This window comes from Ochotona curzoniae, unplaced genomic scaffold (genome assembly GCF_017591425.1).
Source record: "Ochotona curzoniae isolate NIBS_2020 unplaced genomic scaffold, NIBS_Ocur_1.0 patch72, whole genome shotgun sequence".
Classification (NCBI taxonomy): domain Eukaryota; kingdom Metazoa; phylum Chordata; class Mammalia; order Lagomorpha; family Ochotonidae; genus Ochotona; species Ochotona curzoniae.
This window is the reverse complement of record NW_024467053.1, coordinates 402,717-421,896: the sequence shown is the minus strand read 5'-3', so window position 1 is coordinate 421,896 and position 19,180 is coordinate 402,717. Positions and strand designations below refer to the sequence as shown.

Below are 19,180 nucleotides of genomic sequence, written 5' to 3'. Positions count from 1 at the left end.
CAACCTGAATCTGCACAGAATACTGAACCCAAGTTATATGACAGGATGCTTATTCTCCTCTTTGGCTCCTGTAACCTACATGCAAGCTGCTCCAGGAACATGCACTTAGCTGCCTGTCTTGGGGCTGGGCATGGGGTGTGGGCTGCCGATGGTTAACTAAGAATTGAGATAGATTGGAGCTAATTGCAGTCCTGTTTAAGCTTATTTCTGGAAACTATGAGTCGTTGCAGATGCCAGAATTCTTTCCAGACTCTTCTTAGTCTTTTTCTCGTCTGTATTATGTTAAAGCCATTTGTCCCTATTCCTAAATGAAATTTTAAAAAAATATATTGCTGGATGTTTAATTTTATCAGTTTTCTATAGTCTTGGAGTAATGTTTTTTGGGAGGGGGTCTTTAGTTTGTCCATAGGTTTAATTATATTAATAGATTATGTTAATATTATCTTAGATTTCTGGGAGGAATCCAGTTTAGTCACTGTTCCTACCTTTTTAAACACGCTGCCATATTTACTAGTCTTTTGCTTAAAATGTAACAACTAAATTTTCTTTCTTGTACTGTTTGTCAACTTTTCTTTTTTGTCAAGGAACACTACTTCTATGGAGTTTATGAAATGAACTCCATAGGGGATTTCTCCTTACATTTTCCTATTCTCTGTAAGATTAGAATGATTTTTGGAAAACTAGTCTTTTAAATCGTGTGTACCTCTTGTTTTATTTAGTAACAAACTTGTGAATGATTGATTAAATATTTATTTTGGTTATGTATAAAGGTTTATATTTCTTCTTGAGTCAATTTTAATAGTTTGCTTTTTTTGAAATCTGTTTCATCAAATCAACATAAGTTTTAGTTTCATTTGTGTCATATTGTTTAATCTCTATTTTCCTTTTCTTTTCCTTAATTGTTGTGTGCTCTTTTCTGGTACTTTTTTTTTTTTTTGCTTTATTCTATATTTAAAATTTTTTTTTTACCTTAAGTTGATTACTGAGCTCAAGCATTTAGCTTTTCTTATATTTCTAATAGGTTATAGGTTTTTTGTAAATGTCATTTTTATTGTGTCCTTTATGTGCAAATGTAGTAGATTTTTTGTCATTGTAAGTATTTTAAATGTTGATAAAGGTTTGTTCTTCCACATAAGAATATGAGTTAAGATTTAATCTTTCTAAATTGTATTTCTGTTATATCTTATTTCCGCCAGAAATGTGCTGTGTACTGGCAGTAGCCTTCTTGATGATGAAAGTGTTCTATATTCCACTGCCCATTGTGGTTGGCCATGGGAGTTAGTGGGTTTTCAGCGCATGAACTATGCAAGTGAAAATAAGGAAAATAATTAGTTTCATTTCATTTTTACAAAAGATTTATTTATTTTATTGGAAAAATTTTATTTTAAAAATATTTTGTCATTTTATTTTAAAAGATTTATTTATTGGAAAGAAAAAGAGACAGAGCTCTTCCATCCACTGGTTCACTCCCCAAGTGACAGTATTAGCCAGAGCTGAGCTGACCTGAAGCCAGGAACCAGGAGCTTCTTCTAGGTCTCCCACACGGGTGCAGGGTCCCAAGGCTCTGGGCCATCCTCGACTGCTTTCCCAGGCCACAAGCAGGGAGCTGGATGGGAAGTGGAGTAGCTGGGATATGAACTGGTGCCCATATGGGATCCTGGCACATGTAAGGTGAGAACTTTAGCCACTAGGCTACCGTGCTGAGCCCTGTTTCATTTCATTTTAATTAAGGAATTTTCTTCTTTATTTATGTTTAAAATGTATTTACTTTTAAAGTCAAAGGAGGAGGGAGAGTGTGACAGAGAAAGAGATCTTCTATCTACTAGTTGACTCCCCAGATGGCCAGAGTGGCAAGCACTAGGCCAAGGCAGGGGCCTGGATCTTCAGCCAGGTCTTCCTTTTTGGTGGCAGGGACTCAGACAATTAGGACAATTTCCATTGCTTTTCCAAGGCCATTAACAGGAAGCCGGAACAGAAGTAGAGCAGCCGGGATACTCGCTGGCACCCGATTGGGATGCCTGTGTTACAGGTGGCAGTGTTACCCACTATATCACAGTGCTAGCCTCTAAGAAATTGAATAATCACATTTGGCAGTATTCATGCTTGTAGAATATCCATGCTTTGAACTTGTTGAAACCTGCTTTACATCATAGTACACTTTAAAAATTCTTTTAAATATTGCATTTGTACTTGAAATATATTTTGTTACCTGTCTTTTCACATGGTATGCTATATGTGTCCATTAGATTGTTATTAAATGTAATGTTCATGTTTTCCATACTGTGATTTTGGACAGCTGCTATATGATAAATATTTTTAAAGATTTGTGTTATGTTTTTTAAAAAATGTGCTTTTGCAATTTCCCCTTCTGTTAAGCCCAACTTAGCTTATAAACACTTCATCTATGTACACACATAAGTGCACACAAATGTGGAATTGTTATATCTTTTTTTTTAATATTTACTTATTGGAAAGTCAGATATACAGAGAGGAGAAGAGACAGAGATGGTCTTCTATCTGCTGATTCACGCTCCAAGTGGCCAAAAAGGCCGGAGCTGAGCCAATCCAAAGCCAGGACCCAGGAGTTTCTTCCAGGTCTCCCATGTGGGTGCAGGGTCCCAAGGCTTTGGGTCGTCCTCGACTGCTTTCCCAGGCCACAAGCAGGGAGCTGGATGAGAAATAGAGCAGCGGGGTATGAACCAGCACCCATATGGGATCCTGGCACATGCAAGGTGAGCACTTTAGCCTCTAGGCTGCCACACTGGGCCCCCTATCAAGTACTTTTAAAATTAACTTTTTTCAGTTACTGTAATTGAATATTTGTTTTTCTTTTTGAAATCATACTTCCCATATGCCTTCTTATTTAAACATGTGAGCATTTTTAATGATTGTTTTTCTATAACAGTTTCCAATGGATGCATATTTTATATAATATAGCTGTAACATAATTTATTTACAGTAGCTTACAGTTAGATGTATAGATTGTTTCCAGTTTGTCATTATATAAACAGTGCTGTTATGAATCTCCATGTTGATAAATACATGTGCATAGTCATGGTAATTTCCTTAAGATAAATTACAGGAAAGTATATTGTTTCATTAAAAGGTACATTTTTTTTCTTTTTGTTTCTAGTGCTGTCTGCATACATAACCTGTAAAATATTTGTTATTTATGATAACCAGAAAGATTGTTTCCTTTTTTAAGATTTATTTATTTTTATTGGAAAGGCAAATATACAGAGAGTTGGAGAGACAGAGAGGAAGATCTTCTGTCCAATGATTCAATCCCCAAGTGATCACAACAGCTAGAACTGAGCCGATCCAAAGCCAGGAGCCAGGAATTTCCTCCAGGTCTCCCACAAGGGTGCAGGGTTCCAAGGCTTTGGGCCATCCTTGTCTTCTTTTCCAGGCCACAGGCAGGGAACTGGGTGGGAAGCGAGGCTGCCAGGATTAGAACCGCCGCCTGTGTGGGATCCCAGCATGATCAAGGCGAGGACTTTAGCCGCTAGGCTACCATGCCAGGCCCAGATTTTCTCCTTTTATTCAGTGCGTTTTAATTTTGCAGAACAACTGGACTTCTTCCCTTACGTCTGTTAGTGATCTGTATTTTTCTTAGGTGTTAATTTTTCTACACACACACACACCACCCTTGTCATGATGATATTGGTTTTCTAGAGACATTTATTGAAATTTTTATGCATTTTTTTGTGGTTAATATAGATCAGCAACCTGTTAAATTGCTAAGCATTGTCTTTAGTTCTTCCAAGGCTCTAATGTTATAGGACCTGTAGTATTCCCTTCCACTTTCTCCCATCAGGATATTGTCAGCAGCAGTCTAAGTATTGTAGCATTTTGAGATCTGTTGGGCTAGTGCAAAATGTTCACGCGAAGATGGTATTAACAGGTATCTTTGTTGTGGTGCCAATAAATTCTGAAATCCATGCTTAGTTTTTTTGTAATAAGCAGTTTCCATGAACTTTTTGAAGACTCTTCATTTTATATAATTATATTATTGCAACTCATATCTTGGCTTTAGTTCTTAATAAGATTGGTATTTATGAGCTCGCATTTTTGCAATTGTTTCTCCATTTGTTCTTTTCTGCAGAAAATCTCTCACTGTTTCTTTGCAGATCATTCTCAATTACTCATTTAGAGGAATGTTTTCTGTCATTCTGTTTCAGTCCTACGGGATACATGATAGTTTAAGGAAAAGCAATATTCCTTTTCATTGTAGTTGCCAAGAGACAATCTCCTAGGTTCTATGCTTTTCTCGATAATGGCTCCAGTGTACTCAGAGTTTTGTTGTATTATGTAATTTCATTTTTATTTGAAAGATTGAGTATACATTTTAGCACTATTTGCAACCAAGACAATTAGAACTACCTTCCCACAACGTGTCCAGTAAATAAAGATTATTGTCCTCCACATTCTTTTTTTTTAATTTATTTATTAGGAAGTCAGAATTACAAAGAGAGAGGGAAACTCTCTCTCTCTCTCTCTCTCTCTCTCTCTCACACACACACACACACACACACCTGCCATCTATTGGTTCACTCTCCTCTCCAGGTGGCCACAATGGCCAGCACTGGACAGGGCTGAAGCCTGGAGCCAGGAGCTTCATCTAAGTCTCTTATAAGGGTGGCAAGGGCCCATACGCTTTGGCTGCCTTCTGCTTTTCCCAGGACAAAGGCAGCTGGATCATAAGTGGAGCAGCTGGAAAATGAGCTGGTTGGTGCCCATACGGGATACTGGTGGTGCAGGAGGTAACTTTACCCTCTGTACCACAATACCAGTACCCATTCTCCTCATTCAGAAACCTTGAAAACTCTCTAGAAATCTGAATTCAGTAGCTAAATGCCAAATGCCTGTGAATTGGGTTGCTACCTCTGTACTGAACATGAGGTGTCTAGGATATAAAAGATGAAATGATACATGGGGCTAGCTCTGTCATTCGAGCCTCAGGAAAACACTGATTCCCCTCAGGTTTGCCTCTGAGCTGTTTCTCACATTTTCCTTTTCAGCATCTCCATATTGTTAAGAGAATTTAAACTAAGTTTATTTAGCAAAATGGTTTTTGTGGTTTTTTTTAAGATTTATTTTTATTATTTTTTTATTGGAAAGGCAGATATACAGAGAGGAGAGACAGAGAGGAAGATCTTCCATCCGATGATTCACTCCCCAAGTGAGCGCAACGGCCGATGCTATGCCGATCCGAAGCCAGGAGCCTCTTCTGGGTCTCCCATGCAGGTGCAGGGTCCCAAAGCTTTTGGGCCGTCCTCGACTGCTTTCCCAGGCCACAGGCAGGGAGCTGGAAGGAAGTGGAGCTGCCGGGATAGAACTGGCGCCCATATGGGATCCCGGGCGTGCAAGGCGAGGACCTTAACCACTTGCGCCACCGCGCCGGGCCTGGCAAAATGGTTTTATTATGTAAGAATTTGGACCTGAGGAAGCTTAATAGCATTCCAGAGGATTGGGGGATTACTTTAACAAGTGAGGATAGTATCTATTGCTTAGATATTGCATAGTTATGAATCAGTATTTGAATTTATCTTCTTGAGACATTCTGGCTTATAAGTCTCCTTGTTATTTTTGGTATCACAGTCATTCTGCCACTGTAGGACAAGTTGAAAATGGTCCCTCATGCTTTCTTTACAGAAATATTTGTGTAAGAGCTGCACTTTTTCTCCCAAACGTTTGGAAGACTTCACCAGGAAACCTAACAGCCTGGACTTTACTTGGATTGAGGTTTTAAGTTACTTTAATTTTTCCAGGTATAAGAATATTCATATTTGTTTCCTCTAATATAACTTTTTACACGTTTTTTTTAATCTGTTCCATCAACATTGTCAAATTACTGATATAAAATTTTCATATTACCTGTTAAATATCTGTTATATAGTGGTCCCTTTTTCATATCTAAGATTCTTGATTTCTATGGTTTTTCTTTCATCTTTGTTCATTCTTAGATTGCTAATTTTTTCTTGTCTTCTGTATTTCTAATTAATTTAAAATTTTTTTACTTATCTCTTTTATTTATGCAGAAGATTGAGGTGGAGACAGACACAGAGAGGAATCTCTCTGCTGATTTACCCCCCAAAAGCTCACTGCAGCTTGGCAGGGCTGGGTGGAGCCCAAGAGCTAGAAATACAGTCAGGGTCTCCCACAAGGATGGCAGGGACCAAACCATTTTAGCCATCCCCCAATACCTCTTAAGGTATGTACTAGCAGGAAACTAATAGGCAAAGAAGCTGAGACTCACCCCAGACACTCCAGTATAGGAAACAGGTGTCCCAAACACCATGTTAACAACTATGCTAAACACCCATGTCTAGTTTTTAATTTTTCCTGGAAAAAACCAAAAGATTCATGGGCTGGCATAGTAGCCTAGCAACTAAAGTCCTTACCTTGCATGCACCAGGATCCCATGTGGACACCAGTTTGTGTCCTAGTGGTCCCACTTCCCATCAAGCTCCCTGCCTGGGAACGCAGCTGAGGACGGCCCAAAGCCTTGGGAGACCCTGAAGAAGCTCCTGGCTTCAGGTCGTCTCAGCTCTGCCTACATGGCCACTTGGGAAGTGAATTATCAGACAGAAGATCTTCCTCTTTGTCTTTCCTCCCCTCTGTATATCTGATTTTCCAATGATAATAAGTAAATCTTTTTTTAAAACATCATTTATTTGTTTTAAAGGCAGGGTTACAGAGAAAGAGAAGTACCTTCCAGCCACTGGTTCACTCCCCAGATGATTTTAATGACTGGGCTGGGCCGGGCCAGGCTAAAGCCAGGAGTCTGAACCTCCATCTGAATTTCCCATATGGGTGACGGGGGTGCAAGGACTTGGGTCTTCTTTTGCTTCTTTCCCAGGTACATTAACAGATGGGTGTGGAAAAGCTGGGACTGGAACCTGCACTTAAATGGGATGACCCCATGATGCCTGGTTAACTCTCTCAGCCACAATACTGGTACTAATTTGTTGATTTTTAGCTTTGTCTTTGTTTTCTCTTTCGTTTTCTTTGTTTTGTATTTTTATTCTTTTTTGTTTTTAAAATATTAATTTATTTTTATTTGAAAGGCAGATTTACAGAGAAGAGAGACAGAGAGAAAGAGAAATCTGTCGTCTGCTCTACTCCCCAGATGGCCACATTAAGCCAGGAACTCTGCCCAGTCTCCAGTGGGGTGCAGCGGCCCAAGGACTTGAGTCATGTTCTTATGCTTTTCCAGGTTATAAGCAGGAAGCTGGGTCAAATGTGGAGTAGCCAGGCCATAATCAGTGCCATTATGGGATGCTAGAGCTGCAGTGAGAAGAGTGGCTTGCTATGACATTGTGCATGGACACAAACCAGTGCCCACATGGGGAGGACTTAGCCAGTTGAGCCATCATGCCATGCTCAAGTTAAGCCTTCTGAAGCCAGTATGTGTCTATCAGTCTCCCTTTGTACTGAGTATCCCATTATATTAGGATATAAGTTGCAGAAATAATTGAACTTAGAAAATCAGAACAAAATTTTTCATTATTTTGTAAACTATTTCTACCTAAAAACAAAAGTAAGTATTTACATAAAATTTATAGGAAATGTAACATTAGCTAATTAAGATCAGTACTTTGAAGTCAAATAGAGTTGTTTTTTTCTTATTTGTATTGGAAAGGCAGATTTACAGAGAAAAGGAGAGACAGGAAGATCTTCCATCTGCTGGTTCACTACCCAAGTGGCCACAGTGGCTGAAGGTGAGCCAGTCTGAAGCCAGGGGCCAAGAGCTTATTCCAGGTCTCCCACATGGCTGCAGGGTCCCAAGGCTATATAGGCTGTCCTTTACTGCTTTCCTAGGCAGGAAGCTGGATGGGAAGTGGGGCAGCCAGGATACAAACCGGTGCCCATGTGGGACCCCAGTGCATACAAGGCAAGGACTTTAACTACTGGCTACGGCGTTCGGCCCAATTATAGTTATTTACCAAAGCAATAAGTGGAAACTATATTTAAGACAATAAACCAGTCACAGGTAGCAACAACTACTATCATCTACCCAGGAAGAAATGAAATTAACCTTTCCCCAAATTTTAAAAACCTTACTGAAGGTGATTAAAAACATGAATAAATGGACAGGTGGTCCATGCTTATAGATGAAAAACTTTACTATCATAATTGGATTAGTTTCTTCTAAATTTAATCTGTAAGTCTAATACAACTTTAATAGGAATTCAGTTAACACATTACTTTTAACATTTATATAGAAAGGGTTAAAATATCCAGGACTGGAGCTAGCATTGTAAAATAGAGGCATGTAGATGTCATACAAGCATCCCGTGAAGGTGTCAGTTCTGGTTCTGGTTGCTCCACTTCGAACCTAGTTTCCTGGTAGGGTATCCAGGAAAGCAGCAAAAGATGACCCATGTCCTTGGGCTTCTGCACCCACGTAGGAGATCTGAAGAGAATTCCGAGCTCCAGGCTTCAAACCAGTCCAGATCAGGTCATTTCAACCATTTGGTTAACTAGTGGATGGAGGGTCTCTCTGTATATATCTTTCTGTCTCTCTCTCTTTCTTTCAAACAAATAAATAAAATATTAAAAAAAAAGCCAAGAGTGATAATAAAAGAGGGACTTTGTGTGCTGTATACAGTGACTTTTTATAAAACTATTTGGATTAGATAATATAATATTGGTTCTGACATAGATAAACTGGCAAATGGACTAGAATTCAGAGTTTAGAAGCTAGTTGGTGTATTTGTGTGTGTGTGTGCATAAAACTCTCAGGATGAAGATGTCGTGACATAATACTTGAGAAGAGAAGGGGCTTTTGATAAAACTCTGAATAATTTGCTACTTATATGGAAAAAGTACATTCGATTTCTATCAGAAACTGCTGATTCATGGCTTCAGAAAGTGGCCTGTGGTCTCCAGGTGCCTTGTAGTAGTGTTTAGGAAGAATTAGGGTATGTTTACCTCTATTAATGAAGAGCTAATATTGTGTTAGTTGTATTAGTCTTGTGTGTGTGTCTGTGTGTGTAGTCTTTCAGTAGCATTATTTTGTAGAGATGGGCTACAATTAGCAATGAAGGCATTTGCAATTTTGCCTAGTGATACAGTTGCCTTGTTTTCTCTAGCTACAAAGCTTATCTAATGGGCAACATGAAGTTAATGGTAGGGTAAATGGGGTTCCAGCTTGGGGAAGCCACCCTCCTCCTGATTTGCAGGCAGTAGCCTTGCTATGTCTTCCAATGTGAGAGAGAACAAATTCTAGTTCCTCCATCATCTTATAAGGACACTAATCTTATTATGCACTCTACCCTCATGACCTAATATAACTGTAATTACACTCTACAGATTCTGTCTGGTTGGGGAGCAGGGACTTATGCATGAACTTGAGCAGGGGACATAAACATTCAGTCCAAAGCAGTTAAAGGGTGTATTTTCAGCTAGATCTTGTTTCTGATCTGAGGAGTTAATTAGTATATATATTGGCATTCTGCCACTTTGATACAAAACAAATTAACCCATTTATATGTTATCTAACTATTATTTGATTGCAATAGGGAGACTGGTTCACTGTATAAGTGGCTGCTGTTACCAGGGCTGCGCTGCACCAAAGCTGGGCTACAGGAGCTTCCTCCAGGTCTCCCACATGGGTACATGGGCACTTGGGCCATCCTCTGCTGTTTTCTCAAGTATATTAACAGGGAACTGGATGTGAAGTGGGCCAACAAGGACATGAACTGACACCCATATGGCATCAGCATTATGAGCAGTGGCTTTATCCACTAGCCCACAAAAACAGCCTGATTTTTTTCTAACTTAGCAACAGAGATCTCTGCACTTGAAGTTGTTGTTGTTGTTTTTGGGGGGTTTTGTTTTTTTTTTTTCTTAGAAAAGAAAATTGTCCGATTTAATGAAAAGAGCAACAGACCAATTATAAGCTCTTTTTTGGGATATGATGTGAATAACAATAATACATGTCCTTAAATAAACATCTCTAGTTTCACTGTGTGGCTGTATTAAGTGTTAGATGTTGGAAAGGTGTGTGAACATTTCTTGACATTTGTAAATGCCGCTTGCTTTTTTCAACAGGTGGATTTTCAGAAAAGGCAAGTGAATGGAGCTCAGAAGAGGAGGAGCCAGTGAGAAAGGCAGGACCAGTCCAAGTCCTCATTGTCAGAGATGACCACTCCTTTGAGTTGGATGAAGCCGCGCTGAATCGGATCCTCCTCTCTGAGGCCGTCAGGGACAAGGAGGTGGTCGCCGTGTCAGTTGCTGGAGCGTTCAGAAAAGGGAAATCCTTCCTGATGGACTTCATGCTGAGATACATGTACAACCAGGTAGGGAAGGGGAATCTGAAAAGAGGCTTTTGTTTCTGTCCTTCTGTCCCTTGTGTTTCCTATTAGTGTTCATATTAGCCTAAATTATTAGAATGTATTTACTGATATTTATACTCAAGTCCCTGTTACAGGTTCTATATATTAGAATAACTTAAATGTCTACGTCAATTAGAAATATTTGTTTCTGAGAGGAAACTAAATTGAAGAAGCAGGAGTCAAGTTAGAAGCCAGTTAATAAAAGAATCAAATCTGAGTTCTTTATAAGAGCCTAAAATTTATAGGTAGGAATATATAACTAATTAAGATTTTCTGTTATACCAGTTTAAACAGATTTAATTATTTCAAGTGGTCTCTTCCCAAGTTTCTCTGCCTTAGTTATGGTTTCTTTTTAAAGCTTTCCCTACCTTTCAGTTAAAAAGTAAATCTTGTTATTTATTTGAAAGGAAATGAGAGAGAAAGATTCTTTCATCTGCTTGCTTAGAGTTCAGATGCCCACAATAGCCAGGAATGGGCCAGGCCTAAGTCAGGAGAGTGGAACTCAGCTTGGGTCTCTAACTTGAGTGGCACTGACCCAGGCCCTTGTTCTAGTGCTTACTACTGCTCAGGTAAGTAAGATGATTGATCATGACACACAGTTGGAATCAGAGCTGATCCCTGAACTCTATGATATGGGCTATGGGTATCCCGAATTTTTCCCTAACCACTGCACCAAATGCCTGCCCTTTAAAAATATTTTATAATTGTGTTTTAGTTAATATTAGCTTTTAGACTTGAGAACTACCTAGTGAGGTCTTCCAAAAGCTAGTGACTTTTTCTAAAAAAGAAAAAAATTTAAGTGTAGCTACTATTATCCAGGACTGCCAATGACTTACTAAGTTTAAGTGATATTTTCTACTCAACTTGTCAAGCTCTGTACACTTAAGGATTTCTTCTCTTCCTCCTCCCTTTGGATTCTTGAATCCCACTAGTTTTATTCCTCCCTGCTATCCTGGCCCTGGGTTAGGCCCTCAGGCATAATTTTACATAGTTATTTTACATTAGTTATTCCCTTTTCCTAATACTTCCATTTATGCTTTATATAAGTCCTACTTATATCCTCCATAGCTTTTATCTCCTTTCCTTACTAACTAGCCATTCAATTCGTTTATAATAATTTTCCACTCATTACAGGGTGATAATCCACTTTGCTTCTTCTTAGCTCCCCACTACCTAGTATGAAAACCTAGCTCCCATAGGCACCTGACAAGGCCTTGCAGAATCTGGCCATTTGTCCATTTTTTCCCTGATTATTTCTTCTTCATACCAAAGAATTGTAAAAATTGTGACATAATATTTATTTCCTTTTCCAACCCTCCTCTCCCACACTTACCTATCCTTCCTCACTAAAATATCTTCCTCAAGTTTGTTCACCAGGAAAATACCTAAATATTCTTCAAATCTAAGATCAACCTTCATGTCTTCTATGAAAGTCTTACCTGACAGGTAGTTTAAAAGAAATGTTTGATTTTAAAATTACCCAAAGTGTGATGTCCATTGTATGTCAAATCATTCCTTTTTCCTAATACTTCCATTTTTCCTTTGTGTACAATTCCATTTGGGCATATACTACATCATAATGATTGGTTGGTGTGTCTGTCAGGTTGTGAGCTTCCTCCTGTCTTTTCATCTTTGTATCCCCCGAACCTAGGGTAAAGTGTGGCTGGTAGTTATTCCTCTGTACTCATGTTTTGAATAAATAAGGTTATTGTATCAGTGCAGTAACTGTACATATGTTGTTTCCTTTTGGCTAAAATCAGGGAAGAAATGAAATGGATGAAAGAAAAATTGTATACCCATGTATATACTTCCATATCCTAGACTTTATTAATTTATAGGAATCAGTTGACTGGGTTGGAGATTACAATGAACCACTGACTGGCTTTTCATGGAGAGGTGGATCTGAGCGAGAAACCACAGGAATCCAGATATGGAGTGAAATTTTCCTTATCAATAAACTTGATGGCAAAAAGGTATGAGTTAAACTTCTTAAGTAAAATTGACTTTTTATTTTCAACAGTCACCACTCTTTAGAAGCTTTGAGGGTGCTCTTTGGAAAAACTACCTTTTGCTGTTTGACATAAACTTTATTTTTTTAATATTTATTTATTTATTTTTATTACAAAGTCAGATACACAGAGAGGAGGAGAGACAGAGAGGAAGATCTTCTATCCGATAATTCACTTCCCAAGTGACCGCAACAGCCGGTGCTGCGCTGATCCGAAGCTGGGAACCCAGAACCTCCTCCGGGTCTCCCACGCGGGTGCAGGGTCCCAAGGCTTTGGACCGTCCTCAGCTGCTTTCCCAGGCCACAAGCAGGGAGCTGGATGGGAAGGGGGGCCACCGAGATAGAACCAGCGCCCATATGGGATTCTGGCGCATGTGAGGAGAGGACTTTAGCCACTAGGCCACACCGCCAGGCCCCTTGACATGAACTTTTAAAAGGGCAGGAATGGTAGCATCATTGGCTGAACATTGCTTATCTTTCTGGTGACTGGGGTAGAAAAAAGCCAGAGGACAACAGAGTAGCAGATCTGGAAGCTGATGTTTATACTTTGTTCCATTACTGTTGGAGTTCCATTATTACTCATTGCTAATTTCTTTTATGCTGGGTTGATGGTGAAAATAAATCATTATAGTAATCAGTGGTTTCTTAATGCTGTCTTTTGTGGCATTTGTTAGAAATTGCTTATTGTGTATTAACTGATAGAAGTTTGCTTTATGTCTTATGTGTTAGTGTTGTAGTAATCAAGCCAAGATGTTCTATAACATATCAGTCTCATACTCTACCTGCCCACAGGTTGCAGTGTTATTGATGGATACTCAGGGAACCTTTGACAGCCAGTCGACTTTGAGAGATTCCGCCACGGTATTTGCTCTTAGCACAATGATCAGTTCAATACAGGTATGATATACAATCAGTCCATTCTGATGGAGGCTTATGTAGTGAAAAACTACCAGTATATATGCTTTTATCTGCTTGAGAAAAGAAATGGTCAGCCATGAATGTTACTTGCCTTAATTATTGTACCTTGTGATTTCTAGAAGAATAAAATGTTTTTGTTGCTGTATTCTGATTAGTCATTAATTTTAGAATTGCTTTAATCAGAAAATGTCACATTATTTTATTTATACTGTTTATGTAATAAGTATCAAATCATATATGCATGTAGTTGGACAACCTACTCTGTTTAGCAAAACAATATTTATAAATGTAAAACTTCACTTTTCATGTAGTGGAAATGTTTCCAAATAGAAAAACATTTAGGTGTGCTTGTATCTTTTTAAAGCACTTTAATGTACATTTATAAAAGTGAAAGTCTATGTAGAAAATGGGTTTTTTGTTTGTTTTTTTAAAATTTTATTTTATTGTTAATAACATTGTATTATGTGATACAGTTTTATAGGCACTGGGATTTCCCCCGCTCCTCCCACAACCCTCCCCCCATGGTGGATTCCTCCACCTTGCTGCATAACCACAGTTCAAGTTCAGTTGAGATTCCTTCATTGCAAGCACATACCCAGCATAGAGTCCAGCATCTTATTGTCCAGATAACTTTAACGGCTTCTTGGGGAGACCTTCTCTGGTCTGAAGGCAGAGCTAACAGAGTAAAATCCTGGTCAGTTAAAAGCCCCAACAAAACATCAGCAACAATATATAGTGTTATGGAATTGATTGACATAGTATTGAGTAAACAATATGTTAAAAATAATGCAAGTTCAATTTTTCAAAACACATGTGTTGAGACAATATCAATGACAGGTTCAAAAAGAAAAAGAAAAAAAATACAGGTTAAATTAAGGCAAACATGTGGTACCTAACCTTTTGGGATTCGCTCATTTCCCTTAGCATTATAGTTTCCAATTGGGCCCATTTAGCCACAAAGAACTGCATTTCGTTTTTTTTTAAATAGCTGAGTAGTATTCCATGGAGTAGATGAACCAAAGCTTTCTTATCCAATCTTCTGCTGATGGGCATTTCGGTTGCTTCCATGTTTTTGCAATTTCTGATTGTGCTGCTATGAACATAGGGGTGCATGTCGGTTTGTCGTGAAACAAGTGTTTTGGATATATTCCTAGGAGTGCTATTGCTGGATCATATGGTATGCAGATTTTCAGTTGTTTAAGTGTTCTCCATACTGATTTCCATAGAGGCTGTACCAACCTGCAGCCCCATCAGCAGTGGAGTAGGGTTCCCTTTTCCCCACATCCTCGCCAGCAAGTGTTGTTGGTGTTCTTTTTTATGTGGGCCAATCTTACTGGCATTAGGTGGTACCTCATTGATGTCTTAATTTGGATTTCCCTTATTGCCAGGGAACTTGAGCATTTTTTCATGTTTGTTTGCCATTTGGGTTTGTTCCTTTGTGAAATGTCTGCCCATTTCCCATGCCCATTTCTTGAGTGGCTTGTTTGTTTTGGTGTTTTGGTTGTTTTGGAGTTCTTTGTATATTCTGGAGATTAGCCCTCTATCCCCTACATAGTGCGCAAAGATCTTCTCCCATTCTGTGGGCTGCTTTTTTACTTTGCTGATTGTTTCCCTTGCTGTACAGAAGCTTCTTAGTTTGATGAGGTCCCATTTATTTGTTCTGTTCTTAACTGCTATTGCTTTTGGTGTCCTTCTTAGAAAGTCAGGACCTACTCCTAGGTCTTGCAGGGTATTTCCAACATTTTCTTCCAAGAGTTTGAAGGTTTCTGGATGTAGGTTTAGGTCTTTTATCCATGTAGATTGGATCTTAGTGTATGGTGATAGATGCGGGTCTTTTTGTTTCTGCAGGCTATCAGCCAGTTGTCCCAACAACATTTACTGAAGAGGCCTTCCCATTTGCTTGGACTGTTGTTGGTCTTTTTGTCAAAGATTAATTGGCTGTATCTGTGTGGGTTCCCTTTTGGTGTTTCTATTCTGTTTCATTGATCTTCCTCTCTATCTTTGTGCCAGTATCAGGCTGTTTTGATAACCACTGCTCTATAGTATGTTCAGTGGTCCGGAACTGTGATTCCTCTTGCTAACTTCTTTTTGTTTAGGATGGTTCTAGCTATTTGTGTTTTTTTGTGCTTCCAGATGAACTTTTGAATCATTGTGTCCAGTTCCGTGAAGAATGTTTTGGAATTGCTTTGAAAATATATATTGCTTTTGGTAGTATAGACATTTTAATGATATTGATTTTACCTATCCAGGAGCATGGGATGTTATTCCATCTTTTGAGGTCTTGCTCAATTTCTTTTTTGAATAGTTTGTAGTTTTCTTTGAATAGGTCTCCTACGCTTTTGGTTAGATTTATTCCCAGATACTTCATACTTTTCTCTGTTATTTTGAATGGTATCTTGCTGGTTAGATCTTTTTCCATCTTGGGGCTATTTGCATACACTATGGCTGTTGATTTTTGTTCATTAATTTTGTACCCTGCCACTCTGCCAAACTCTCGTATAAGTTCTAGCAGTTTCTGTATTGAGTCTCCTGGTTTTTCTATGTACAGGATCATGTCATCTGCATATAGTGAAAGCTTGACTTCTTCGTTTCCCATTTGTATGCCTTTGATTTCTTTTTCTTGTCTTATGGCCTCTGCAAGTACCTCTAGGACTATGTTGAATAGCAGTGGAGATAGTGGGCATCCTTGTCTTGTTCCAGATCTCAGTGGGAAGGGTTCTAGCTTTTCTCCATTCAGTATGATACTGGCGTTGGGTTTTTCATAAATTGCTTTGATTATGTTGTGAATTTTTCCATCTATGCCTACCTTGGTTAGAGTTTTTAGCATGAAGAAGTGTTGGATTTTATCGAAAGCTTTTTCTGCATCTATTGATACTATTATGTGGTTCTTGTTTTTCAGTTTTTGGATGTGGTGTATCACATTTATGGATTTCCGAATGTTGAACCATCCCTGCATTCCAGGGATGAATCCTACTTGATCTGTCTGATGATTTTTTGAATTCTATTGGCTAGGATTTTGTTGAGAATTTTAGCATCAATGTCCATCAGAGAGATAGGTCTATAGTTTTCCTTCTCTGATGGTTCTCTATCTGGTTTTGGGATTAATGTTGGCTTCATAGAATGAGTTTGGAAGGGTTGCTTCCTTCTCTATTGTTTTGAAGAGTTTGTAGAGGATTGGGGTTAGTTCTGTTCGGAATGTTTTGTAGAATTCTGTAGTGAAACCGTCTGGGCCTGGGCTTTTCTTTGTTGGGAGGTCCTTGATGACTGCTTCAATCTCTGCCTTGGTTATGGGTTTATTTAATTCTTCTATTGCCTCTGGACTAAGTTTTGCCTCAAATTTATTGGAGTACAGTTCTTTGTAGTAATTTCTAATTATTTTCTTAATGGTTGCAGTGTCTGTTGTTATGTTGCCTTTTTCATCTTTAATGCTGTTGATTCTCGCTTTCTCTTGTTTGTTTTTTTTTTTTTTTTTTTTTTTGGTCAGTTGGGCCAGTGGAGTGTCTATTTTGTTTATTTTCTCAAAAAACCAACTTTTTGATTTGTTGATTTTGTGTATAGTTTTTTGATTTCTATTTGGTTTATCTCCTCCCTTGTTTTGATGATTTCTTGTTTCCTATTGTGTGTGCTTCTGCTGCTGTTTTTCCAATTCCTGGAGGTGTGTGCTTAATTCCTGTATTTGGCGCCTTTCTTGTGCCTTGACATGGGCTCCAATTGCGATGAGTTTACCCCTTAGCACTGCTTTGGCGATGTCCCACAAGTTTTGGAATGTTGTATTGGAGTTTTCATTGGTTTCCATAAATTTTTTGATCTCATCTTTAATTTCTTCTCTGATCCATTGTTCGTTTAATAGCATATTGTTCAACTTCCAAGAGTGTCTATATTTCCTGGGGTGTTTTGAGTTGTTGATTTCCAGTTTCATTCCATGGTGGTCTGAGAGGGTACATGGTATGATTCTAATCTTTTTGAAGTTATTTAGATTTGCTTTGTGTCCTATCATATGGTCGATCCTGGAGAAGGTGCCATGCACCGCTGAGAAAAATGTATAGTCTGTGGCCTTAGGATAAAAAGTTCTATAGATGTCTACTAAGTCCAGTTGTTCTATTGTTTGTGTGAGCTCTGTTGTTTCTTTGTTGAGTTTTTGTTTCGTAGACCTGTCCATTGGTGTTAAAGGTGTGTTGAGATCACCTACAAATATTGTGTGTATATCTATGTCTCCCCTTAAGTCTGTAAGTAATTGCTTCACAGCTAGGCACGTTGGAATTTGGCGCATAAACATTAATGATGGTGATTGCTTCTTGATGGATCATTCCTTTCACCAATATAAAATGGCCTTCCCTGTCCCTTTTGATGTTAGTTACATTGAAGTCTATATCGTCTGAAATTAGGACAGCTACCCCAGCCTTTTTTTCTCGTCCATTGGCATGAAATATCTTTTTCCATCCCTTCACTTTCAGTTTCTTTGCATCTTTTCTGGTTAGATGTGTTTCTTGTAGGCAACAGATAGTTGGGTCTTGTTTGATGATCCATTCCATCGAGCACCATTTGCATTCCTGATTCTCTTTCCACTCCTTCGGGAAGGCCCATGATCCGAATATTCGATTTTCTAAGGTGATCTTTCATTTCTTGTATCGTTTTATTAGCTTTGCTGAGGCTTGTCTCCAGCTGTTTAATGAGCTAAGTATCTTCATTTTGTATGTCTTTCGTTTCAGAGATCCTTTCCTCTGCTGTATTTATTCTGTTGGTCATACTTTCAACCTTGAATTCCAGGTCAACAATTTTGTTTTTGACTTGTTGTATTTCTGTGACTATGTGGTTCTTGAAGTCTTCCCACTTCTTCTCATTGTCTCTGACGAATTTTATCATTAATTTTTAAAATTCCTTGTCTGGTAAAGCTTCCATGTCTTCATCTCACATCTCCGAAATAGATATTGGCTTTTGGCCCTTTTTTGGTGGGGTGCTGGCTCTTTCATCTGGATCATTACTTTTTCTGATAGTTCTTCCCATTGTGCTGATGTATCTTTTGGAGAGGCCAAGGCACCCGTGTGTTGAGGGGTCTTCAAGTGCTTTCCTGCAGAGATTGGAGCCTGCAGGTGTGGAGTAGCAGGGCGTGGGAATATTCAAGGCACTTTTGGTGTGTCCTCAGTGCACAGGACTGCAGGGCACCACCTCTGAGGCCCCGTGGATTCAAGGCACACTCTCGGCGCCTCCTCTACAGGTACGGTACCCCAGGGCATGGAGGGATGAAGGTGCTCTCTGGGTGCACCCCCTGCACCGGGGTCCACAGGATGTGGAAGATTCTAGGTGCTTTCTCAGTGCCAGGGACTGCAGGGCCCAGAGGTTTCTTGCTCTTTGTTAGCTTCTCCTGTGTGGGTCCGCACAGCATGGCGCTGCAGGTGATTTTTCAGAGCCCACCTGGTGTGTCGCCCACGCACAGGATTGTGGGCAAGGGGTGATCCAGGCACTTTCTGGGCATGGCTCCTGCGCAGCGAGTCCACACAGCGAGGTGTGGGGGTGTTCAGAGCCCTCCTGGTGTGACCCCCTCGCACGGGACTGCGGGGAAGGAGTGAACCAGGCACCCTGTGAAAGTGACTCCTGCGCGGAGGTCCACACAGTGCGGCGCGGGAGTTTTCAGAGCCCTCCTGGTGTGTCGCCCAAGCACAGAACTGCGGGGTGAGGGGCGAGGAGTGGGCCAGGCACCCTGTGGGAGCGGCTCCTGCGCGGAGGGACCACACAGCCTGGTACGGAGGTGTTCAGAGCCCTCCTGGTGTGTTGCCCACCCACAGGATAGCAGGGTGTGGGGGGGTTCCAGACACTCTGGTAGCTTCTGCGCACTGAGATGCACGGGTCCACACAGCGCGGGAGTATTCGGGGCGCTTTCTTTGTGCCTCCTCAGCACACAGGACCACTGTGC

The 19,180-nt window shown here is 39.7% G+C and overlaps 1 protein-coding gene across 1 annotated transcript in view; it reads left to right on the top strand.

Annotated features, from left to right (window-relative positions):
• LOC121168173 (atlastin-1) overlaps positions 1–19,180 on the top strand; it is a 67,465-nt gene that overhangs the window by 13,287 nt on the left and 34,998 nt on the right. The window contains exons 2-4 of the mRNA XM_040998040.1: positions 10,060–10,307; positions 12,182–12,316; positions 13,144–13,248. Of these exons, the coding sequence (XP_040853974.1) occupies positions 10,060–10,307; positions 12,182–12,316; positions 13,144–13,248 (488 nt within the window). The remainder of the gene's footprint in view (positions 1–10,059; positions 10,308–12,181; positions 12,317–13,143; positions 13,249–19,180) is intronic.